General features: G+C 45.3%; 2 protein-coding genes across 3 annotated transcripts in view; both read right to left on the minus strand.

Annotated features, from left to right (window-relative positions):
• Positions 1 to 364: 364 nt before the first annotated feature.
• On the minus strand, positions 365 to 10,808 carry LOC133417986 (ATP-dependent RNA helicase DHX8). Of its 2 annotated transcripts, XM_061706278.1 has the most exons (22): positions 10,651 to 10,808; positions 10,389 to 10,474; positions 10,175 to 10,247; positions 9,444 to 9,529; positions 8,916 to 9,364; positions 8,128 to 8,272; positions 7,830 to 8,036; positions 7,577 to 7,664; positions 7,390 to 7,487; positions 7,136 to 7,283; positions 5,702 to 5,883; positions 5,424 to 5,618; positions 4,732 to 4,917; positions 3,530 to 3,740; positions 3,273 to 3,454; positions 2,685 to 2,825; positions 2,450 to 2,605; positions 2,234 to 2,371; positions 2,034 to 2,162; positions 1,732 to 1,928; positions 1,432 to 1,611; positions 365 to 918 (listed from the first exon to the last, which is right to left on the minus strand). In XM_061706278.1, exons 1-22 carry the CDS (start codon positions 10,751 to 10,753, stop codon positions 699 to 701), a joined length of 3,600 nt encoding a protein of 1,199 aa, XP_061562262.1. In that variant the 5' UTR covers positions 10,754 to 10,808; the 3' UTR covers positions 365 to 698. The 2 variants fall into 2 exon arrangements, with proteins under 2 accessions (XP_061562262.1, XP_061562263.1); XM_061706279.1 differs by lacking the exons at positions 5,702 to 5,883; positions 7,136 to 7,283; positions 7,390 to 7,487; ... (6 more) ...; positions 10,389 to 10,474; positions 10,651 to 10,808 and having other exon boundaries at positions 5,449 to 5,508.
• Positions 10,809 to 24,752: 13,944 nt separating this feature from the next.
• LOC133395200 (thyroid hormone receptor alpha-B-like) overlaps positions 24,753 to 25,833 on the minus strand; it is a 46,933-nt gene continuing 45,852 nt past the window's right edge. Inside the window, 1 exon segment of the mRNA XM_061663945.1 lies at positions 24,753 to 25,655. Coding sequence (XP_061519929.1) covers positions 25,405 to 25,655 — 251 coding nt within the window. The 3' untranslated portion in view covers positions 24,753 to 25,404.

Below are 25,833 nucleotides of genomic sequence, written 5' to 3' on the forward strand. Positions count from 1 at the left end.
ATCTTTCTTAACTATTTTAACAGAGGCGTACTAAATTTTACACTCAAATATCACTTGTATTTTTATGTGCATGTTTATGTTTGCAGTTTTACAATTTCCATTTTGTGACCAACATTAGCACTTTAGTTTTAATAATAGCAGTCAAGGGATGTAAACGGGCTTTCACTTGATTGGCGCCTTTCTACCTTGGAGGGGGCTTCAAAGACGATGACGACGACGCAGCATCAGAAGCGACTGGACGTTCAGTACTTGGCTCAAGGATACTTGGACATGGTCACAGAGGAGAAGGATGGAACCTTCGGGTTGGGAGTTGACCATGGCGCACTGTGAATTCTTACTTTAAAACAGTCACCACCACTTCACGTAAGACCAAAGACATTTTTATATATTGACGAGCAAGTACTGTATAACAAATTTCTATTCACAGATGAAAAATATATAATAAAGAAGAAGGGAAAAAAAAAAAAAAAAAGATTCATTGTTTTTAGATTGTATCCATGTTAATTTTTACAACTGACAAATATGCTTTGTCTCGCAAACAGAAGAGTGACTTTACATGACGAGCACATACCGGAGTTTGCAAAAATAATGAAGGGAGAATTCAATGTGGTCGTTTTTTTGTTTGTTTGTGTTTTCTACAAGAGAATACAAAGTCTAAACGTGAAGTCAGCACATGTAACCACACGAGGTAAAATTTGTCAGCGTCTGCGGAAGGCTCTGGAGATCCTCCAGGCGTTGGGTTCCTCGTAGCGGTTGTACAGAGGCTCCAGACGCTGCTGCTTCTTCTGCTTGCTGAGGCGCGTCGGGTCGGACACCTTGAAGAAGGCCGGAGCGAACTCCACCAGCCAGCGCGGGTCGATGGTGGTCACCTCGCGCATGTATTCCTTGGTGGTCAGCACCAGCTCGTGGTACACCACCCTGAGGACGAGGAGGGAGCGAAATCGGACCAATTTGTCAAATCTTGGCAAAATATGTACATAAAAAAATCTTTTGTGACCGACGGATCACGTAAATAAATCATGCCATCATTTCTTTGCATTATTCTGAACATATATACAATCATTAATTTAGAAAAAAACATGGAAAGAAGTCAGTCATAGACCCTTGGAAACAAATATTTTTCCATAAAATAGTTTCCATTTTCCAGAACTATAAATGTATAAAATCAAATTCTATTCTTGGACGCATTGGAAGCCATTATTTATTTTATGATGAACCAGTAATAAAATTCCGATAACAAGTTGGTACACAAAAAAATCTAAATAAAATCTTCCAGTGAAATGAATGCTCTAACATACAAAGTTGCCTGGTAATTTATATCTGGCAAAGAAAAGCATATTTTGCCTTAATATGAGATACTTAATCTTCGTAAGATTTTACATTTTGCAGTAAAAATGCAGAGTCAGTCAGTCATAGAGTCCCGGTTCTCACCATTCAGGCTGGCGGTTGAACAAAGCGCTGGACGGGTGGATGTAGACCACCTGCTGGTCTATGAGGGTCCTGTAGCCCTCCTGGGGGTCCTTCTTGGCTGCGTTCCGGAAGAAACCGCTGCAGATTGCTTTCTGAACCCGCACGGTGGCTTTGCCGCAAGACACCACGTCCAACTTGTGTCTGAGAAGGGAGAAAGAGGAAATGGATTCAAATCGAAAAGTCATGAAAAAGAAACCGAGCTTTTATCTTAAGGACGGTGTTCTTTCTCATCATTGTAAATTATTGGCCATACACACCGACCTGTCCATGATGCCCAACATCTGCTTGCGGATGTCCTGCGCTCTCCTGAGCGAGCGAGCCTGGATGAAGTTCTCGTAGCACCACGGGTTGGAGAACTTGTTGTTCTTCCACGAGTTGTAGACAGCCAGCAGGGTGAGATGGTCGCCCTCGGGCTGATGGAACTTGGCCTTCTTCTGATCCGCCAAGGCCTGCTTGTCCTGTGGCAGGGGAAAAAAATTAAATAAATAAAAAAATAAAGGTTCACGACAACATCTTATAACAAGAACATCTCATTTCAAGAAGGAGGTTTGGTGGTGGCTCACCTTGGGCCTGTAGAAGACGTTCTGCACGGACAACATGGATACGATGGTGAGCATCTCCTCGCTGCAGCCCAGATGCACAGACATGATCAACATCTTGCACAACATGGGCTCCAAAGGGAATTCTGCCATCTGGGCGGGACCAACAGCACACGTCAGGAACCTTAAGATTCAAAAAGAAACTACCTGGAGGCGTCCCTCACCCTTCGCCCCAGTCGCGTGAGCAGCCCCTCGTCGTCCAGCGCCCCCAAAGTGTAGAGCTGCTCCATGGCCGTGATCAGCGTCTCCATGGGAGGAGCGTCCATGAAGTCGAAGGAGAGCAGGTCGTTGATGCCCATGGCCTGGCGGAGAGGGACGCGGACGTGTTAAACGTGAGGCCCGGCATCAATGTGGCGCCACGGTGCGGGTGACGCGTGTACCTTGAGCGAGAGCACCGTGCTGGCCAAGTTGGTCCTCTGGATCTCCGGCACGTTGGTGGTCAACATCTCGTCCCTGTACGCCCGCTCCGTGTACAGCCGGTAACACTTGCCGGGACCCGTCCTGCCGGCGCGGCCCGCCCTCTGCTTGGCTTGAGCCTGCGAGAGTTCCGACACGCGCGCGTTTTATAGACGCGCTCGAGTGACAGTAAGTAGCACGGCGGCGGTCGGACGCGACCTGCGAGATGGGCGTCACCACCAGCTGGTCGATGCCCGTCTTGGAGTTGTAGACTTTCTGCTTGACAAAACCGGGGTCCACCACGTAGTAGATGCCGTCGATGGTCAGCGACGTCTCGGCGATGTTTGTTGCTATGACAACCTGACAGGAAGACGGACAATATAAGTTACGTCCACAATATTAAAAACTGTATATAAAAGTTTTTTTTTTTTTTAATCCTGCTTTTACAAAGAAACGGATGACTCCATTTCACCAATCAAACTGAGCCAGGCAGTCACATGACCACACACGTCTCCGTGGTCCCACACAGAAGCAAAGTTTTCAGTGACTCGTTTACGTGAAGCACAGCAGAAGCGATGCACATTTGACTAAAAAAAATGTATCAGAAGTTACTCAGTATTTAAGTAGTTTTTTTCACCAGTACTTCAGTCAATATTTGAAGGATTACTTTTTACAACAGCTCAGATTAGCCAAGTTACTTACCCGTTCTTCAGAAAGCAACAGCACTCTTGAGTACACACATTTGCTAATGAAGCTGTACCTAATGAAGTGGCCACGGAGAGTATGTGGGTTGATTCCTAAACGTACTTTTCTGCTGCCCGGTGGCGCGGGGTCAAAGATCCTGGTCTGCATCTCACTCGGCAGCGCCGAATAAACCGGCAGAATGATGAGCTCCGGAACATCGGGCCCGAGCGACTTCATGCGCTCGTAGAGGATTTCGCAGGCGGTGTCGATCTCCTCCTGCCCGGTCAGAAACACCAGGATGTCACCTGGAGGAGGAGGATGATGATGTCACGAACTGATATTCTCTATCAAAAGACAACAAAATCGATCACGTTACGTACCGGGGGGCTCGGTCAGGTGGATCTGCATAACGGTGATGAGGCTGGCGTCCAGGTAGTCGGTCTCGGGCTCTTTGGTGTAGAGCACCTCCACCGGGTACGTTCTACCAGGGATGGTGAAGATGGGCGCCTCGTAGAAGTACTGCGAGAACTTGACGGCGTCCAGTGTGGCTGACGTCACGATCAGCTTCATGTCCGTACGCTTCTGCACCGTCTGCCAGCAGTAGCAAAGATTTGTTTTAAAAAGCGCAACCAGAAATGGAGTAACTCAATACTAATGTGATATTACAATATTTGTAAACAATGGAAGCTCAATAGAATGGACTAATAGGGGGGAGGGGGTCATCCGATATAGCCGATTGTCTCTTACATTGAAGCATTTTGGGGGGGCCAAATGCACCCTATTTACTGGACAGTACAAAATAGTTTTGTAGGTTTTTCTCAAGGCCTAAAACATCCCAGTACAGTACAAAGTTATTGTAAATAATTATGTATAAAAAAAAAAGCTTAAATGTTTGAAAGTTTCAAATTTTATCAAAATTTACAACTCTGGTGTGCTTGGTCATGGTGACATTGTTGATGTACAGTACTCATCATAGGCAAATCGCTTTCATGAGCCGCGAGAGGAATTAGTGTGCTTCCTAGTTCCACATCCGTTGCCAAAGGCGAACAGCTTGACAAAAAAAAAAATCTTACTGTACCAAAAACCGCATGTTCCAGACTTGAAAGTCCATTGCCGCCATGCTTGTCTATGTACAATAGACAATACATATACCATCGCCACATGGCCGCCACATCCAACATGGCCACCACGTAAGCACGGGAGGATCTATTATTATTGTATATCTGTGACCTGGAAATACGTCAGTCCCATTTTCTAACTGCGTTGTGCCACTGTGCCAGTAAACAACAGCGGCCAATTCTGGAAATAACAGATGTCAATGGCAGTTTAAGTGACACATGGACACATTGTTCAGTCCCAATGCTCCGTTTGATCAGATATCCGTTATACAGGGGTCCGTTTTATCGAGGTTCTAATGTATTGAAATCTAACTATGTAGATGGCGATGGGAATAAAATCCATTTAAAATCAAAGTTAAAAATATCATCACTGATAATATGGATATTTTATTCTGTATCAATAATGTAACTGACAACAATTATGAAAGCATTTACAAAAAAAAAAAAAAAACTGTAACGCAGACCTTCTTGAGCAGACCAAAGAGGACGTCGGTGTGAATGGTCCTTTCGTGGGCTTCATCCAGCATGATGATGGCGTACTGTCCCAGCTCAGAGTCGATCAGACACTCCCTCAGCAGCATGCCGTCCGTCATGTACTTGATCACCGTCTCGGGGCTCGTGCAGTCCTCAAAGCGGATGGTGTAGCCCACCTATATTTTAAAAGGACACCAAAACAGGAAGTGGAAGTCGAACAGCCAGTGGCGATCAATAAAGCTCCTGAAAACCGGGAGGTATGTGTGATGTCACGGTCAAAAGCCCTAGAGCAGGGGTGTCAAACTCATTTCTGTCGCGGGCCATATTGTAGTTACGGTTTCCCTCACAGGGCCGTTATGACTGTGAAACCATAAAAATCTTTATCGCCTCATCATATCTCCAGACAAAATGTATGAACTAGTTTTGGAATCAGAAATCAAAGGTAATGGGTTTTACAACTATTGTTCATGTTTGGTAACACAAAAATGCTTGCACTATCTCAACATTATCATTTTATGATGCATGACAATTTGAAATTTCGGTGCAGATTTTTACAAGAATCGTGGAAGTTGACACATGATTTGCCTTTGCGGGCCACATAAAATCAAGTGGCGGGCCAGATCTGGCCACCGGGCCTTGAGTTTGACACCTGCGCTCTAGAGGGTTCCGGTTCCACACACACCTCCTGTCCGAGACAGCATCCGTACTCCTCGGAGACCCTCTTGGCGACGGACATGGCGGCCACGCGGCGAGGCTGCGTGCAGCCGATCTTCCCGCGCGTGGTGTAGCCCGCCTCCGCCAGGTACTGCGTGATCTGCGTGGTCTTCCCGGAGCCGGTCTCGCCGATCACGATCAAAATCTGGTTGTCGTGGACGGCCTGCGGCGAGAAGACGACAAACGGGAGCTCGGCGAGCGAGTCCAAGCGAGGGAGGAAATTGAACATGGGGTGGGGGAACGAACTTGTATGAGTTGCTCCTTCAGCTTATAGATGGGCAAACTCTCCCTCTGCTCCAGGATGGACAGCTGCGTCTTCTTTCCGTACGACGCCTTGTTGCCGCCGAACGCGTGCTTCTTCCATTCGGGGATGTCGTTAGGCATCATGCCGATGCCGCGCATGTTGGCCGCGATCTGCCTGCCGTCAACTGGAACGCAATAGGTTTGAAATTTGAAAAAAAAAAAAATATATATATATATTATGATTATGGCATTTTTGTTGAAATCAAAGTCAATTACGCATGTTTTTATAGGTGATTATTGGGAATAAAGGAATATTGTTAATGCATTTAAAGAAAAGAGCATAAAATGTAATGTAAATAGCGTCCGTGTTGTATTGTGTGTGTGTGTGTGTGTGTGTGTTAGAGACTAGTATGTGCCATCGTAGTGTGTGGCGTGTGACGTCGGCGTGCCCGCGCAGATAATCCCGCACACCAAGCGTTCACATTATCAAGAGGACTGTAGTGACTGTTTTCCTCCTACAATTGGCTCATTTAAATGTATTTATTCAATTTTTAGTAAAGAAGTACATAAAACAAAAATATTAAATAATTGGAAAATTTGTAGGAAATGACAAAAAATGTAGTAAAATAATCAATTATACAGACATTTTGTTTTTTGCAATAAATGGTATATGATATCAAATAAATAATTGAGAATTGACTTTTATTTTATTATTAAGATACATTTTTGCATATTTTACAAACATTTGAGCCTTGTTTTGATTACATTGACTCATAATTACATTTACTGTATATAATAATATACATTTATTTGAATCATGAAATAAACCATTATACGTTTTCACATTTGAACCCCCTCTCCCCACACATCTAAGTTACCTAGTCCATCTGCCATTTTTAAAACTCAAACGTGGCCTTTGAGCACAAACGTTTGCTCACCCGTGCCGCCTTATTGTTATTCTAACTACGCCACTTGTTTCCCTTTTGTTTTCGTTTTCATACGGTCTGAAAAGCGAGGGCTCCGGTGACGCTATGCTGGTTGATTTTGCAGTTTCAGCAGACGTGCAAACATTGCACGCGACCACATTATTGTCTCTTCCCTGACGTTTGGGGCCGCTTGAGATCGTCCAGTTCTAAGTGGACCTCACTCCCGCTACTCCAACAGCAGCGGCACGGAGCAAGAGAAGAATCTCCACATTTCGGAGATTTCTGTCATGGCGGAAGCGTGGGCTACAACACTGTGTTGTACTTTCAATAAAGCCTGAAGCATCTTACAATGCTTGAGATAGGATTACTAGAATGCTGCTTTTGGCTTTTCATGTCCTGGAAACCTCAGCTGATGTCAGCATATTTTGACGGCAGAGCCTCACAGGAAATGCCTCTCATAAAATATACATATTGCATACGTGAAAGTCTGGAACACTGCAACACCACTTACCGTCAGGCAGCGGGTCGACCCAGTGTTTGTTAAGCCCCATGGGGATGGAGTCCATCTCCGCCTCGCGCGCCGCCTGTTTTAGCTCCCTCCGCTCTTTGGCCAGCGCGCTCTGCATCATGGCCGCCTGGGACAACGAGCCGTCTGGATTCTGAACACACACATTCGGTAGGAGTCTTCATCGCATACGTAAGTTCATCATGGTGTATATAATTGAGCAGCGCGATGGTTCAGCGATGTATCGCCACGTGCGGCACCTTGACAATCTTCACGGGGCTCATGTCCATGCTCTGTTTGGTGTGTCCTCTCAGGAAGGGCGGCTCCTCTTCCACCAGCTCGATTTCCAAGTCTTCATCTGGTAAACCGCGACAACAAAAAAAAGACGTGATTGCAATGTATTTATACGGCGAAGGTTTCTGATTGGAGAATGAGACTCTTCCGTACCTTCTTCGTCGTCGACTTTGGGAAGGATCCCCGTCTCGTCGTCAAAATCGGGGAATTCTTCTTTGGATAAAACGTTGGCGGCGATCATCTGAGGGCATAATAAGCCTTTACTACAGTCAGCAGAAGCGCATGCAGATTTAGCACATACACGCCAGCGCCCCTGCACTTCCTGAGCACTTTTTTGAGATCAGATCACCCGTTAGCCATTTATTTTCAAGGGCAATGCATTCCGTTTGCGTGTCCTTCAACCAACCTGCTTGATCTCCCATTTCTCTGGATCGGAGATCTTGGTGAGCCGCTTCCTCTCCAGCGTGTCGTCCTGCTCCAGCTCTCGGGCGGGGCCCAGGTTGAGGTTGGTGGGCCCGTCGGGGTTCCTCATGCTCACCTCTTCGCTGCCGTCAGGGCCCACGTTCCTCCTCCTGTTGGGGTTCAGGTCCTCGCCCGTCTCTTGATCCACATCCTGAGAAGACAGACGCAGGCGCGACAGCGAGGGGAAGCAACGCGGACAGCTTCCCGCCCGACGACGTAAACGACGACGTTGCCGTGCTCACTTTCATGCTGAGGCTGGTCTTGGAGCCCGTGAAGGACAAGACTTTGATCTTGACCCTTTGCCCTTTGCTGACCACATCGGCCACGTTGGCCACTCTGCCTTCTCGTCGCAGCTCGGAAATGTGCACTAAACCTTCCCATCGTTTTCTGCGGGAGGAGAGCAGTATAAATGTCATTTATAACGCACTTTCCCTCAAACAAATGATCTCATAGGGCTGATATTTGTTCCATTAAATTGCATTAACTCATTCCAGTGGATTCTCTTCATTTTGTAGCGTTGCCCTTGGCTTCAAGCATATATAGACGCTGGATTTCTATTTTTGTCCAATCAGATTTCAGCTTCCACATGTTGCCATATCAATCTAATCTGCCCAGGGCCTTCAGAATCAGCAGCGCTGGCCGATGTAACTCAAACTATATCAGCAATTGGAGTGCTTCTTTAACCAAATCTTAATCAGATTTCAAATCTGCCTAAAATGGCCAGCGCGCTGGGCCTCGATGATGTCAGCATTTTTCTGTCCACTGATTGGCTGGTCAGAGTAAAATTCGGTGATGGGGGAGAAAAAGAATTTGTATGATTGCCAGAAGAGAAATATTGATTCTGAACTGTTCCCGATAATGTATGTGGAACAGTTGCTTGTCATATTGTGTTTCATGTAATACTGATGTTTTCTACAATTACAATGTGAGAGCGGCGGTATGAAGAGGTGCATTAAGTCGGGAACTAAAGGCAGATCCCGCCGCTTCTTCCTGGCTAACATCACACACAGACTGGGAAGGCAACGCAGACCTGAGGCCCTCCAGCTGGACAAAGCATCCAAACTGCATGATGCTGGTGACTTTTCCGTTGTAGATGTCGCCCACAGACGGCTCCTCTGGAGGCGGGCGGTCCACGTGCTTGTCCTTCCAGTCTTGGTCTCTGCGGGGGCTGGGCGAGCGCGCGCTCCAACGGGACGATCGCTCTCGCCTCCTGGAGCGCTCGCGGTCTCTGTGGCGATCGCGGTCTCTAGAGCGAGACCTGGACCTAGAGCGCGAGCGGGAGTGCCGGCGCCTCCTGCGGTCCCTGTCCCGGTGTCTGTGTCGGTCCCGGTCGCGGCTTCTGCTCCGACTGCGGCGTCTGCTCTTCTCCGAGCGGCCCTTGTCGCTTTTGCAATCGGTGCCGCTCACGCTGGGCATGAACATCTCCAGCTCCTTCATGGCGTCAGAAGCCACCTTCACGTCCTCTTCGTCGAGGAGTTTCTGAGGAAGACACGGACACTCAGCCCCTCGGTTGGCGCGTCACGTGATCAGCGAACGTCTCGTGTTGTCCAGCTCATACCGGCGGTGCTTCGTTTGGTCTGCAGAGCGCAGGGAACAGCTCCTTCAGCCTGTCCTTCTCCGACGTTGGCTTCTGAACTTCAGAGGCTGTGATGAAGACATAGTGATTAATTTTCATGGTTTTCCTGCGAGTGTCATCTCAGAGAGCAACATTCATGGGACGTTCTGGAGACAATGCTGCATGATTGTAGAAAATTAGACCTATTGCTATTTTGCGGCTACATAATCAGTCACAACTTTATGACTGTAGCCGATACGACATCAAGTGGCAATGTCACAAAATTTCCCCCAAATCTGTCAAAATGCTAAGTCTTGTTGAAAACGTTTATGAGCCTGAGAACAACACACCAAAAATGTTGAACGTTCCAAAGAAAATGAGATTTCGGGTGTTTTTACTGCATTCTGCAACATACGGACGGGCACCAAGTCTGTGGCGATGTTCAGCGACATCGCAATTGCCTCCTATCGTTTCAACGCAAAACATGATAACGATTCTGCTCATATCATCTGCTTCTTAAGAATTAAAATGAATAGTCACTTTTTTAAATTAGCTGCTCTAGTGGTATGAAAAGTGCTGCGCTGTCGTAAAAAAAGCTCCTCTATTTTCGAAACTATGTTGCGAGTGGACTTTTGTTTCCCCTCATGTATTAATCAGCTAGCCCTAACCGAGCATATACTAGAGGGCCAGCTAAAATATGTCAACTATTATGTGAGAGGATAAAAGGGCTTCACCTTTACTTATAGATGACTTAGACGGGGGTTTCATGGTCTGAATGAGCCTGAGCAAGTTGCCAATGAGGGAGTCCTGGAATGAAAACACCACCGTGAGTTTCAATAATATATATATATATATATATATATATATATATATATATATATATATATATATATATATATATAACCCTACAAACAAAATCGTGGATCGGATTTGAAGAAATGAACTTACTGTAAATTCTGCTCCATTTTCTAGCAGGAGAGCTTTGAATCCGTCAAATGTGGGTTCTTTTTCCGCCAGGCTAATGACGAATTCAGCTGAGAACCAAGCAAACAAACACATTTACACCAACGTCCCAAGCGATTCGAACAGAAGAAGGCTAGAGCGCAACAAAACTAATACAACACAAGTAAACATTAGCTGGAGCGACGTTAGCTTTAGCGAGCTAGCTCAAGTGTTTTGGTAACTTCGGTACGGGGGCGGGTGGTCAAACCTAAATCTTTGTCACTGATTCCAAGATGGTTATCGAGCTCCGTGCACACTTTGGACACCAAAGATAAAAACTCGAGCTGGGAGAGCTCGTCGGCGTCCGCCATCCTTGCTCGGGGTTTGTTTTCTCGCTGGGTCGCAGAAGAAGCTAACGAACCATGCTAGCAAGCAACGCGTATTACTTCCGCTTCCGGCTTGGGAGGATATACGTGATCGCGCCATCTTGCGGACAAACGGACACTACTGTTGTGTCCACAAGATGGCGCCATCACTATTTCCAAACGGGTGAGCTTATAGGCAAAAAATATGATTACATTTTGCGTTTTTCACTGCAAATTGTATGTAGTTTCCGCACTAAGTGAAATATTTAAATGAATAGTCCTTTCAATCATGTGAAATAGATTGTTTTACATTCTGGTCACCCATTTGGTTGTTTTTTTCCATCTCATTTGAAAGGGATCATGCATTATGGAAAACTGGCTTTAATGTTGATCATGTCTCGGGAGGGTCTGCCCACCCATCGAGCGTGAAATTAAACAACCTAGTAATTTAGTTATCTGCCTAATTTTGACAAGTAAACTCAACTCATTTTGCAACAGCATAAACAAGCGCCAAAGTCAACATAAAACGAAGAGAACCACACGTTGTGTATTTAAAACAACCACGCGACTTCGACAGGCTAACGAATAGCATCGTTCATCGCCGCGCTATAACCCTTGAAGCAATGCATGCAGTAGTTGAACAGACAGACAAAGTAATGATACTCACAGGCATATACTGTATTCTTTATATTCTGCACACCAAAAAAGATGAATATTACAGCAGCTTACTGAGTCACTTACAGTTGTTGTGAAACTCTTTTTCATTCGTCTCCTCATGACTGTATGACACTGCTCCCCGGTGGCCTAGTCGCACACACCAAAATGAGCCGCAATAAATTCATTTTGATCCGCACAGTGTTAAATAGTTTAGTTTCTATTTAATTATGTTGGTACAATGTTTTAATCAAGGATAAATATGGACTGCTATTTTCCTATTTGCCGTTTATGAGAGTGTTGACGGAACGAATGAAACTCTATCTCAAGGCACACCTGTATTTTGTATTTATCGTGCATTGGCTTCATAGCAAACATGTCAACACTTGACTTGTTGCCTAAATAAGTTGTAGTGACAATTTAACCAGAGACGCAAGCACGTGTATGGCTGTCGTTTCCTTAGTTCAGGCCCCTGCGAACAATATGTTGGTCATTTGTTGTCATGTCGCTCCATTGTGCTGCCAGTAGAGGAAATGAAGTGAGCGCGCTCGGGCAATCAAACGCAACAATCCGAGTCGTTCTGTGAGCGATGAACGGGGCCTGTGCAATCTTTAGCTCCTCGACAGCGAGAGGATGTCGCAGCGCGCCGCTACGATGCGGCGTTCTGCGCTGGCACACGCACGTCGCTAATAGACGCGACCGTGCCCGGTGACGTGACGGATTGCGCACGTCCTTGCCGGTCATCCGTCCCCTCTCAGTCTGGTCCCGAGATCACACTTGTTACACCTCCTCCCGTCATGGACACGCGAAACTAATGCTCACATTCCCACTGCTGTAGTGATACTTATGACAGACTTTAACAGACAGTTGGTTACTTCTGGAATTCCATGGTAATTGAGTGACGCGGGAGTCCGCGAACGGGCGGGAAGAGTTGGCCGTCGTTGGCTCGGAATCGCAGCTAGCTGTGCGCCGGCCGACCCGGCTAATCGGTGGCGCCGCTTTAACGACTGACGTCCATTCCGTCCAATGACGCAGCATCAGGAAACCCTAGTCGCATAGCGGGGAGTAATATGCACCGCCTGACTGAAAAGACTCGCCAACGGCTATAAAAGGGCGGAAGGAGGCGCTTTCTAGGTGGCATAAAGGGAGGCAAGCGCATGACCTTTGTTACTGCCAACACGAGTGTTATGCCGTCCTGTGTCGTGTTGTTGCCCGAGAAGCTTCCAGCGCAAAGACGTTTTCATTCCTCACAATAACCCTGCAAACACAGGGCACCTTCCCAAGTAGGCCTCCCTGTGCCATCCACGGTACGTGCAAGTTATTTGTTGTACCCTCATAGGAGGACGTGCTTTGCATCTGAGAGCCTGTCAACAAACAACACTGTGTTTTTGTTGTTTGTTTTTTTGCAGAGAAAAGAGGTGTGCGAACAGCTCCGATGATTATTTACCAAGCAGCACTGACAACAATTTCAAATATCACACCCGAATGTTTGACTTGATATCAATGAAATATATATTTTTTTGCCCCATGAATAATTCACACAGCGGCATGCGGAATCAACCGGAAGTGAAGCCAATTCTGTTTATGTCCGCAAACGGCCGATGTTTACTGGTAGCGCTAAAACCTCAGAGGTTTATTAAAACTCAGCAGGCTGTGTGAAGGTCGTCTGGGTATCGCTGTGTTATTATTTTCTTTAAAATGAATCAATAGCCTTTCTGAGGGGGGGGGCTCAACATGCCCAAAACCTTACCAATTTTAGCAAATGTGCGAGAGCGAAAACAATGTAAATAGTGTGTGTGTGAGAGCGTTTTAGTGTGAGCAAAAAAAAAAACATTCAGTAGTGTGTGTGTGTGTGTGTGTGTTTTAGTAGTATGTATGAGAGCGATTTAGTAGAATGAAAGCAAAAAAAAATCTGTAGCATGTGAGAGTGTTTCAGTAGTAGGTGTGAGGGCATTGCAGTGGTTTGTGTGTGTATGTGTGTGAGAGAGAGTGTGTTTCAGTAGTTTGTGTGGGGGCATTTCAGTGGGGTGTGTGAGAAAGGGTTTCAGTTGTGCATGTGAGCAAAAATCTTTCAATAAGGTGTGAGCAACAAATTCAGTAGTTTGTGAAAGGATTTCAGTGGTGTGTGCGAGCGCCTTTCAGTAAAGTGTGAGTGAAAACAATTCAGTAGTCTGTGTGAAGGCGTTTCAGTAGTGTGAGAGCATTTCAGTGTTGTGTGTAAGCATTTCAACTGTCTGAGTGTGTTTCAGTAGTGTGTGAGCAAAAAAAGTGGTGTGCGAAAGCATTTCAGTTGCACGCGCGAGTTTCAGTCATGTGCGTCTGAGCATTTCAGTAGTGTGAGCAAAATTCTGTAGTTTGTGTGAGAGCATTTCAGTGTTTGTGTGAGAACATTTCAGTAGTGTGTGAGAAAAAATCAGTAGTATGTGTCAGAGCATTTCAGTGTTTGTGTGAGAACATTTCAGTAGTGTGTGAGCAAAATTCAGTAGTTTGTGTGAGAGCGTTTCAGTGTTTGTGTGAGAACATTTCAGTAGTGTGTGAGAAAAAATCAGTAGTATGTGTCAGAGCATTTCAGTGTTTGTGTGAGAACATTTCAGTAGTGTGTGAGCAAAATTCAGTAGTTTGTGTGAGAGCGTTTCAGTAGTCTGTGAGAGCATGTCAGTAGCGAGCCTGAGAGTGTTTCAATAGCGTCCCAGCAAAAAATTCTGTAGTGTGTGAGAGCATTTCAGCAGAGCGTTTCCGTCGTGTGTGAGCAAGAGTTATTTGGATTTTGGACTCTTTCTCGTCTTAATCAAAGTTTGCAAAGACCAAGTGAAGTTCAAGCATGACTGTGAACCTCCTTTCTGTCCACAAAAACACATTTCTAGTGGCTATTCTGCGCCCAAAAAGAATGTCAAAAAAAGCTGAAAGACTTTGCACCGTACTAACTGTAGTGTACTGTACTGTAATGCGAGAGGTCTAAAGTGGCTCAGCTGTCTGGGCGCGTCATCCTCGCCTGACCTGATTTGCAGGCCCACGTATGTGCACCGGGACAGGAGGGAGGGGGGTGCTTACATAAGACGAGGCCTCCGACGTACACGGCTCACATGCTACGTGCACACGGCCTGCTCATGCATTATTGGAGACCGCAGACAAGCGAGTGGAAAAAGTCAGCCGGAAGGAGAACATCGAGGTTGCTTAGCGGACCGCGAAGGCTGCTCATCATTTTTGAAGTGCCATCACTTGAAGAGAGAAAAAAAAACAATAAATAAATAAGCGCAACAACACAACAAGAGTGCCGAATGGGAAGCACGGCAGCTGGCGGCGGCCTTCCCTCGGCTCAGTGGAAAATTCCCACAATGTTAGTGTGGGTGGTTTGTGTGCGTGTGTGTTGGGGGGGGGGGTTTACATAGAAGGGTGTATCCAGCGAGCGGGCCGGTGCTGGAGCAGCCGTGCAGGGATTGGCTGAGAGGAAAGCTGCCCGAGTGAGCTCATGTCCCCCACGACAGCCCCCGCCCGTCCCTCCTTCCACATGGCCCACTTCACTTGACAACAACACGCACACAACCAAACACTTGAACTTCATCATCCATTTTATGTGTTGCTTGTTGTCAGGACCCTAACTCGAGCTGCGAGCTGAGGAAAAAAAAAAAGTGGTTTGAGAGTGCTTTAATGGTGTATGTGATTGGGGGGGGGGGGGGGGGCGGAATCCTGATTCGCGAGAGCATTCCAGTTGTGTGAGTCTCTTCTTTTGCAAGTAAAATGCATTCTCTGTAGGGTTTAAGTCTTTTCTCCACACGGTCCAAAGAAATGACGACAAACGTGATGTTTGAGGTTCAATTTATTAGTGCATCATTGAAAAAAAAACAAAAAACACACACACACAGAACAAAAAAACTCAACAGACCAGAGAGGCGATGAGAAGTCACTTAAGTCACATATTTATTACATAAATATTTCATTAAAATAGACCAGCGACAATTACCATAAAAATATCTTCCTTTGAAAATCCTGACCCCCAGTTTTTTTTTTTTTTTAAACAAAAACATATGGACATTTTACACACAAACACGCTGATTGTCACACATGGACCAACACACACACCTGACCTGACCCCCACCCTTACGAGGGAGGTAGGTGTGTGTGTGTGTGTGTGTGTGTGTGTGTTTGTGGTGGTGGTCAGGTGCAAGTGGGAGAGGGTCCAGCGTGTTGTCGTGGTGTTATGAGGACGTCACAGTAGATTGGCGGCCGTTTTCCTGCTTGTATTTTCTTGTTTGATGCTTATTTGCATGTTTTTGTTTTGCTCCAACACATCCTGAACATGTTTCCCCCCCCCCATGTTGACACACGCCTCACTTGCGCAATCAAGAAAAGTAAGAAAAAAAATAATTGCTGAGATTTGATTCTCAATTCCTGAAAGATTGAAAACTTGACAAGTGTCAACATGGACTCTGTGCACCTTTGTGACTAGCGTCTGATGACATTGAGGCGAGAAAGCTCCTTAGTGTTCCGCTTAGCCCGCATTCACGCTGCCCATCAAAACTGAATTTTGGATGTTCCGTGTGAAAGGCTTCTGAGGTAATACTCAAAGCAGAGTTGCGGCTGTGTGAAAGGAGATCACGGCAAACTTTTAAAACCCAACATTCGCCTCTTCCGCCATGTTGTTCGCTTGTTCGACGCTTATTTAATATGTCGCAACAGACGCTGGCACGCAGACATGTCAACGTCCTGCTTCGCTGGGTTCCGTGTGAAAGACACAGGCCAATAATTCCCCAAATTTGCACATACCAGATGACATACAATGACCCGATTGCGGGATACTGCCCTGTTGCTGTGTGAACTCGCACACAGTCGAACCAATGGCTTGCTTGGCTGTGTTCTGTGTGAAAGGTGACTAACTCCCAGCTCTGATGTGCTAATTTCACACAAAGCCCAGAGTTGACATCCAATTCTATCTGACTGCACACAAGATACAGCAATGTCCCAATTCGCTGTGTTTTGTGTGAAAGACAATGGGGCAATTTTGCAAACACACCGAACAGTGACTTTGAATTATTTAATGGCGAAATATTGCAGTGTGAATTTGCACACAGGTACTTCAATGTCCTGCTTCGCTAGGTTCTGTGTGAAAGGTGAAGGCGAACAACTTTTCTACTGTTATAACTCTTGATGAGACAATTTTTTATTCCTCACAGAATACCAACTACATTTAATTTTTTTTTTGCACACATAGCAGACGAACTTGCACACAGACGCGGCAATATCCTGCTTTTGCTGGGTTCTGTGTGAAACGCGAAGGTGAACAACTTTCATGCTGTTCTGTCTCGTGATGGGCCAATTTGAAGGATTTCTCCCGGGACGCCAGTGACATGTTTCGCGCACATGGCGAACAAACTTGCACACAGACAAGGCAATATCCTGCTTTTGCTGAGTTCTGTGCGAAAGGAGAAGGTGAACAACTTTTACGACTCTTGATTTGCCAATTTCAAGGTTTTCTCACAGGATGCCAACCACATGAAAACACACACAAAGTGTATGTTCTTCTTGGAACACTTTTTACAAATTTTTTTTTAGGATCCTTTTCACTTATTTCTATTCATTTGTAATCTGCGAAGGTCAGCCTGCCATCCTGACACACCTCACGTTCTTTGGCACCTTCCTAACCTCCCTGAGTGCGTGCAGGGTCAGGTCGTGGTCACACTGCCTTTGGGACGGACTGGAGACCTTATCTGCGAGGTGGTTTCTGTGAAGCAGATTTCTTTTTTTTTTTTTTTTTTTTTTTTTTTTTTTTTGAAAAAGCAAAAACTTTCCCAAAGAAGCGTTTTGACATTTGCAGATGCGTTGAAATCCGTCGAAACACAGCAGAGTTCACGCTCCAGGCCGCACATTGGGGTCGGCGTCTTTTTTCCGTATGCAAAACAGCGGACACACACTTGAGTACAACGTTAGTGCGACACACAAACATCAATGACGAGCACGCGAGCGTCGTCTGTCCCCGTGTGGCAAACGGCGTGAGCGAACAACAACAACAACAACAACAACAAGACGTCGTCTCGGGTGGACGTGAGGTCTGGAGAGGTGTTTGGACTTTGCTGGTGTCGTGTGAGGCGGCTCGGACCTGCTACAGAGTGTTTGTTTGCTTTCGATATCCCTTCATTCGGGTTCCCGGCTTTGCATACGACTGAGGACGGACGTGCGTGCGTGCGTTTGTGGCGGGATGTCGTTTGCGAGGGGGTACACAAGCGAGATGGAAGTGAAGAGCGGGGGAGCCTAAAAACACCCTTCGAGGCCCGTCTTTTCTGACCTGAGCTGAGCAACCGTTAAATACAATTTCCACCTGACAAACATTTGCATACGTAAAGCACTCAAAGCATCTCCAGATAATACTCTCATATCTCTCATTTGTGTACATTCTTAGCTGTCTTGGCATGATAATTCCCAGCCGCTAACGACGTCTGTCATCCTCCTTTTAATCCGTGCATACAATTCTCAATTGGAGAACATTCTTGTGGTTCGCAAAACTGCGGTCTGAAAAATAATCTCAAGAAAGTATGTCATTTGATTTGTAAAAAAATGCATACCTAAATAGGGACAGGCGCACCGGGTCTCACCAGGTCATCGTGGGGCTTTACCACGCCGCAACAACGAGGCGCTCTAAAGCTGCCACGGCAGCCTGAAGTCCCGGTCCACACGCTGGTTGTCAATTCGGACTTTGGAAATTTTGTTTCCTCCCGCTCCCCTCGTTGTCCTTCCTCCGTGTGTCATGCGCGCATTCACCGCTGACAACGAGGCGCTCTAAAGCAACCATGCCAGTGCGAATCCCCGGTCCACAGATTGACTGTCAAATTCAAGCTGGAGTACCCAGCGAATCTATTCCTATTTCAAGGAAAAACTACCCAATTTAACTTCATTGGTCCTAATAGTATTATATATTTATTACAAATAATGCATCTTTCTTCCTCCATCTATGCCAGCGCCAGGCAGAACAATGAATTTATGAATTCAGGTCACTATTCATACAACAGAATATGAGCTGTGTTCAACTAAACGGGCCCAGATTTCACACTATAAATTTGTGATTGGATTGTGACGAGGTCATCAGTATATACATTTAGAATATGGACTTTTTTTGTATGTAATGTAAAATATGTGCCTTGGCTCAATAAAGGTTGGGAACCATTGGTCTGGTTCAATAAGTAGTTAGAAGGATAACCGTGGCTTATCCTCCAAAAATGAAACAGAAATAGACGGCCACGTTCGGAGGAGCCTTCGAATTGGGACAGGCCTCACAAGTAAGAATTTAAGACCGCAACAAGCTTTATATTTTCATTAGTACACCAGCAGTGCAAAAATAAAATGGCACAGAAAATCATTGCATGGCACTTGTAGGCCTTCAAATGCAGCCAGACTTGAAGTGAGTTAGCTATTCAAGTTTTATTAGCGTATACGACGCATATTTAGCGGTTTCTCTTTCAATAATAGAGCAGATAGCATTAGCAGCTAACACGAGGTAGCATTCAGCTAGTTCTAACTAGGACTTCTATTTGCATACGTAATATCATTGTGTTAGGATTATTTGAAGACGTTGGCCGGATTGGTCAATAACAATTTCACAAGACGTGACGGCGCGTTATCGACTAGCTACTCCTACGCTAACATGCTGCTCGTAACGTAGTCGACAGTATAATCGAAAAATAATAATTTATAATGGAGCATCATAACTCTAAACTGTCATTGTTATTATTATTTTGGCACCCGACGACATCATCCTGACATCACTTAATCTCCTGCATGCTTTTTTTTTTTTTTTTTTTTTTTTTAAATCTCCACAGCGAAACGCTTAAACACGACCCGCGCTCTCGTCATTACCACCGCCTCGGAACTCGTGAAATTGTTCACGGGTTTGGCCCGAATCGCACCGGACACATGATTAGGTACATTCCTCCAAAGGGTGGCACACTTGGGACGGGCCTCAAAAGGTGCTTGGAAGGAAGACGGGGGGTGTAGGGGGAGGGCGGGGGTGGCAGGGGAGGTCGCTAGACGGGCATGCACACAAATATTAAAAAAAGAAAAAAAATGTACAAAAATTCCAGATATGATTCACGACTTGCAGGAACAGTATCATCTCATTCTCGACAGGGAAGAAAAAAAGAGGTTCAAAATGGACCATAACAGTAAAATCCTTAAATCACAATCATTGAAAATTATTCGATTCATTTGTAATGTCCCCCCCAACAACAACAACAACAAAGTGAAATAGTAGCACTTCATAAAATGTGGAAAAAGTGAAGCATTCCAGTTGCACTCAGTGCATCCGAAAAGTATTCACAGCGCTTCACTTTTTGAGAATTGTTTTTTGAAATTTGAGGAGGGGAAAAATAAAAAAAATAAAATAAAATAGAATACTTTCCAGATGTACTGTAAAAACTATTTTGCAGTGAAGAGAAAAGAAACGAAAACACAACATTTAGGCAACAATGCTACTTCACGGACATGTTTGACATTGCGACACGTGGGGGGAGAGTGGAGCACTGGAGAGGATTCGCTGCACATTGAATGACGAGGACAAACAAAATAAAAGTTGGTGTCCATCTCAGGCTCATCATATTTATTAAAAAAAATAATAATTATATATATATATATATATATATTTTTTTTTTTGTACCTGAGAGAATCCTTCCACAGCTTTCATTACCCAGTCACAAATAGTGTTGTGCGTGCGTGTTTGCGTGCGTGTGTTTAAATGTGCGTGTGTGTGTGTGTGTGTGTGTGTGTGTAAGTGGGCGTGGCCTTGCTGCTCTCAGGTGGGCGGACAAGAATTGTTTTGCTGATTATTAATGTGTGGAAGTGCTTTAAAAAAATAATAATAATAATTAAAAAAGACTGGCTTGCCTATTGCACTTCTTTAAAAATAATATTAAACTTCTTACAAAAGTCAAAATCCAAACGTGCTCAAACCACATTTGCCTCGTCAAATTATGATATTTTTCTTCGTCTTTGTCCAGACGCTCGCACGCGTTCAAAGTGCTTGTGAGTTAAGTGCTTTTCATTGGGGCTCGGTGACGTCGCTAAATTAACATCTGTGATTGCCAATCACGTGCGTTCGTGTGCATTTTACATGAACTTGGTCGCTGGGTAGAAAACTTTAAAGCTTCGTACATGTCTCAAAGAGGTGGGGAATTAAATCTAAGACTTTTTTTCCCCTTTTTTTGGGGGCGGGGGGCAGCCGCCCACTGTGAGCAACAAGTACAATGTGGCGCGCGCACACGCACACACACACACACACACACACACAAATTACAAAACAACATCCTGTTTAGCAGCGGGGCTAAAGGTCAACTTGGGCTCATTGGCGTGGGTGGTTACCCAAAACGCATACGCAACAAAATCTGCAAATTCTTTGCAGTTTCCTGTCATCCATCTGTCTACTATACGTGATTCAAAATTTGTTAGCAATCGGACAAAATCGCCAGGATTGGTCCGTCTTTAAAGGACATGGGAAATAGATAAAAAGATCCTAAAACGGACACATAAACCAAAATGGCAGGTTTCTGTGTGTTTTGGCTCCTTGAGACCATTTTGTGAGTCTACTTCTGATAGACATGCCTACTAAATTTCATGTCGCTAAGTAAACGTGGCTACAGGGGCTGAATTTCCAACAACTAGGAAGGACCCCAGAAATGACCAAAATGAGCCTTAAATGGCAAACCAAAATGGCAGACGTCCTGTGTGTTTTGGGGCTTGGATTCTTGAGACTTTTCTGTGGGTTGAACAACTATAGACTTGTCTACCAAATTTCATGTTGCTAACTAAAACTGGCTTTAGGGGCTGAATTTTCAAATAATTCAAATGACGTCCATGAACGGGCCTCTCCAAACTACAACGGCAGACTCCAAGCGTCGTTTGGGGCCTGACTTCGTCATACTTTGTGTGCCTCGTCATGATACACGTCTACCAAATTACAGTGGGTACGGAAAGTTTTCAGACCCCCTTAAATTTTTCACTCTTTGTTATATTGCAGCCATTTGTTAAAATCATTTAATTTCATGTTTTCCTCATTAATGTACACACAGCACTCCATATTGACAGACACAAAAATGTAATTGTTGAAATTTTTGCTGATTTATTAAAAAAGAAAAACTGAAATATCACACAGCCATAATGTACTCAGACCCTTTGCTGTGACACTCATATTTAACTCAGGTGCTGTCCATTTCTTGGAGTCCAGCTGTGTTAGATTCAGACTGGGCCGAAGGTTCACCTTCCAACAAGACGATGACCCGAAGCACACAGCTAAAATACAGAAGGAGTGGCTTCAGAACAACTCTGTGACTGTTCTTGAATGGCCCAGCCAGAGCCCTGACTTAAACCCAATTGCGCATCTCTGGAAAGACCTGAAAATGGCTGTCCACCAACGTTCACCATCCAACCTGACAGAACTGGAGAGGATCTCCAAGGAGGAATGGCAGAGGATCCCCAAATCCAGGTGTGAAAAACATGTTACATCATTCCCAAAAGGGTGCTTCTACTAAATACTCAGCAAAGGGTCTGAATACTTATGGCTGAGTGATATTTCAGTTTTTCTTTTTCAACAAATCTGCAAAAATGTTAACAATTCCGTTTTCTTCTCCTGTCAATATGGGGTACTGTGTGTGTACATCAATGTGGAAAAAATGAACTTAAATGGTTGTAGTAAATGGCTGCAATATAAAAAAAAAAAAAAAAAAAAAGTGAAAAATTTAAGGGGGTCTGAATTTCTTTCCGTACCCACTGTACATGCTGATAAATGACCGTGGCTTCGGGGACTGAAATTTCACAAAATTCAAAGGACCTCCTAAAATGGTTGACTTGCCATTTGTTTCATGACATGGGTTCTTGAGACTTTGTTTTTTATGGGTTTACTCGTGGCTCACCTTCCAAATGTCATGTTGCTAAGTGTGACGAGCTTCAGGGACTGTATTAAATTTTTTTTGTCAGCTTGTTAACAGCTTTCGTTCCACGCGCAGATTGGGTAACCACAGAATTGAGATGATGTTTCACTTTGGATGGAAATTGCATCATAGACATCGAAGTGTGTCGACAAAACATTGCATTTCACTAAACCCCAGATGCACACACAAAGCCTGTATGACAGCGGGTTGGGGAAGGGGGAGGTTAGGGTGTGCGGGGGGGGGGGTCAGGTGACGTCAGTAAATGTATTGGACGGGTTGGCAGCGTTGAACAGACAACAATTGGGACACACAAACAACAGCGCAGGTGTGTGTGTGTGTGTGTGCGCTATCCTCTCTGCTGGTACTCCCATCAGCTACATTCAATACCAGAAACACTCAGCCACGGCAAAACCAAGACCACCCTGGACCCGCCGCGGCAGGCTGCGCAAAAGGTGTGAGGGTGGCGGTGCAGTTTTGCGACTTGAACGCACAACAAGCGCACGACTGGCGTTAACACGCAGTTGTTTTGCTTTCGAAGCGTTTGCGTGTGCCTGCAGCAAAACATAAGACTCCCTCCCGCCTCCCGCGCTCCTTTTGACTTGCCCGTGGGTGAGGTATGACAACATTGTGTTTCAGTTCTGCAATTCCCCCCCCCCCCCCCCCCCCCCCCCGGTCCCCCCAACACACACACACACACACACACACTTTGTTTTTTGTTTTTTTCCTTTTCTCCAAAGACATAGTTCATCATAAAAAAAATACAAATAAAAACAAGAAAAAAAAAAAAAAACAAGGTCATTTTTCTGTTTTGTCGGTTGTAAATTGCTCCTGATAAAAGGGGTGCTGAGGGGAGGGGTACGGGATGGACGACACGCACGCACGCACACAAACAAGATGGCGGTTACACTGCACCCGTGGTCCGAAAGTGACGACAGCTCTTTGTTTTCCCCTCCCTGCTCGCCCGCTTAAAAGCAACGAGAAAACAAGGGAAACTTTTTGTTCAAGAGTCCTTTTAAAGACATCTCTTTCTTTCTTTCTTTCTTTGAAGGCTTTATAATCATCAATATAGTTTCTTTTGCTAAACCCGCTGAAAGCAGTGGTTCTCAAACTGGGTCCCCGGATCCCCGCGGGGTCCAATAAGCCGTTACTTGGGCCAGCGCAAAAATAATTTGCAATCAATTATAAAATTGGATCATTTTTTAACAAGTGCAGGCCTACATATGAGGACAAAAAAATAAACTGACGACTCCTCCTTACTTTAGGGCCAATTAAAAACTCTGATATGATTGTGATGTATCATCCCATAAATCTGACATTCCTGCATGAATATATATATATATATATATATATATATTTTTTTTTTTAAGAGCAAAAGATGTATTATTACGGGAATACAGTAATTTCTTTTTGCAAGAAAAGGGTCATATTTTTAGGGGGAGAACAAAGGCATCTTAAATAGGAAACATTTGAATTCCTATGGCATTTAGTGGGTACACGTGGTACTTTTGTTTCACATTCGGATTATTGGGAAAATGTGGCCTCTGTAAGGGATCCCTGGACCCAGAAAGTTTGAGAACCCCTGGTCTAAAGCAGCTTCACAACTTTTGTCTCTTACACACACACACACACACACACACACACACAACCTTCTCCCCTCTTCTTCTGGACTTCTTTTTTTTAATCCCACCATCTCCAGGGCATCAGAACGGACCGTGATGACCGCCTTGTCCCACAAGGAGGGGCCCTCCCTGCTTCCTACTTCGGAAAAAGGTGGCACCGGAGCCCCGCCCCCCCTCACCCCTTATCGGTGGATGGATGTGGTCGCGAATACTGAGAGCGCGAGTGCTGGGCTGAGCCCGCTGCCTCCGTCACACAGAGGCCGCTCAAAACAAAAAACAAAAAAAACAAAAAACTGGCTGAGTGGGGCGGTGGCGGTGGGGGTCCAGTGGTGGGCGGGGGGACTTGTGACGCTCCTGTTCGTCGCCCGGCGTCCGCATGTCGGAACTTCCGTATTCTACACGGACGGACGGTGTAACGCTCCCTTGCTTCACGTTCCTCCATGTGGCGTCCAAGCGCTCCTTTTTTCCCCGCTTCTTTGAGGTGTGTCTGTGTATGCCGTGTGGATTTAAAATCTCAAAAAGACGACTCTTGGTCCCATATTTTGTTTATAAAAAAAAAAAAAAAAAAAGACAAAAATCTTGGAGCAAGATGGTGGGCCCTCCTGTCTTCTTCAGTGGTATTTCTTTGCAACCAATATCACTGAGGTGTGTGTGCGCGCGTGTATAGAGGTGAGGTAGTGCCTGGAACCAGTGGGGGTTATGTGTCCACTTTTGAGGTAAATGGTCGCCATTTTATTGGCATGTTTCGCCTGCACTCAATGATGTCTCTTTTTTTTTTTTTTTGTATACGATAAAAACAAACTGAAAGAACAAAGGAGAAAAAAAAAAAAAGGCAAAAGTATGGAAGTCTGTAATAGGACTTGGTAAAGTCCCCGCAGGTTAGGACCCCCAAACGAAAAAGAACAAAAAACACAAAAACGAGCCACCGTGCAAGGCAGCCAATGAGGCATTCACGTTACGCTGAGGTGAGGCTGTGTGTGTGCGTGTCTGTGTGTGTGTGTGTGTCTGTGTCACAGGCGCCGGTCCGATGACTTTAAAAAAATGGGAGGGGGGGAATTATAAAAAAAAAATAAAAAAATAAAAAAAAAAGAGGTTGATATGGAGCCATGTTCAACACAAAAAAATGGAGTAGTCTGAAGAACATTAGCACCGGTGTCACTTGGGATGGACTGTAACGGCTCAGATTAACTTGAGGAATCCGCGTCCGGTCCGTTGTGAACGGACTCGACGCCACAGAGAAACATGAGCGTAATACTGAGAGGAGCTATATGGTTGCCGTTTCTGTGTGTGTGTGTGTGTGTGTGTGTTGGCGTAAAAGGAAACAGCATGCTCAGACAGAAGGGCCGTCAATATTTCCTGTTTTGCTCCTCTCCCTCTTCCTGCTGGCGAGTCCTTTTCCAGTTCAGAAATGTACGCTTTTTTTTTTTTTTTTCCCCCCTTTCCCGGATGTCAACGTTTCCCCCTCCCGCCCCCTCCGTCACACTTCCTGGTCCTCGAAGACCTCCAGGAAGAGCGGCGGGAAGAGCTCGTTGGGACACTCCACCTTCATGTGCAGGAAGCGGCTGGCGTGGCAAGCGCCGATCATGCGCAGGTCCGTCACCTTCATCAGCAGCTTGGGCCAGAAGTGAGGAATGTTGTGCTTGCGATAGTTGATGTAGTGCTCGAACGCCAGCAGGTACGTCTCCTGGCACTTCTCGATCTTGTCCACGCACGTCAGGCCCGAGCGGTCTGAGGAGGGCAGAGATGCGCGCGCTCAATCATTTGGTCTGAATTCATTTTTTATTCAAAAGGAAGACGGTAATCTCTCGTTTATCGCGGGAGTTCTGTTTTTTTTTTTTTTTTTAATCCCCCGTATCGGGAGAGTCCATGTTTAATGTAAAAAAAAAATATATATATAATAATTATA

Source organism: Phycodurus eques, chromosome 19 (assembly GCF_024500275.1).
Source record: "Phycodurus eques isolate BA_2022a chromosome 19, UOR_Pequ_1.1, whole genome shotgun sequence".
Taxonomy (NCBI): Eukaryota; Metazoa; Chordata; class Actinopteri; order Syngnathiformes; family Syngnathidae; genus Phycodurus; species Phycodurus eques.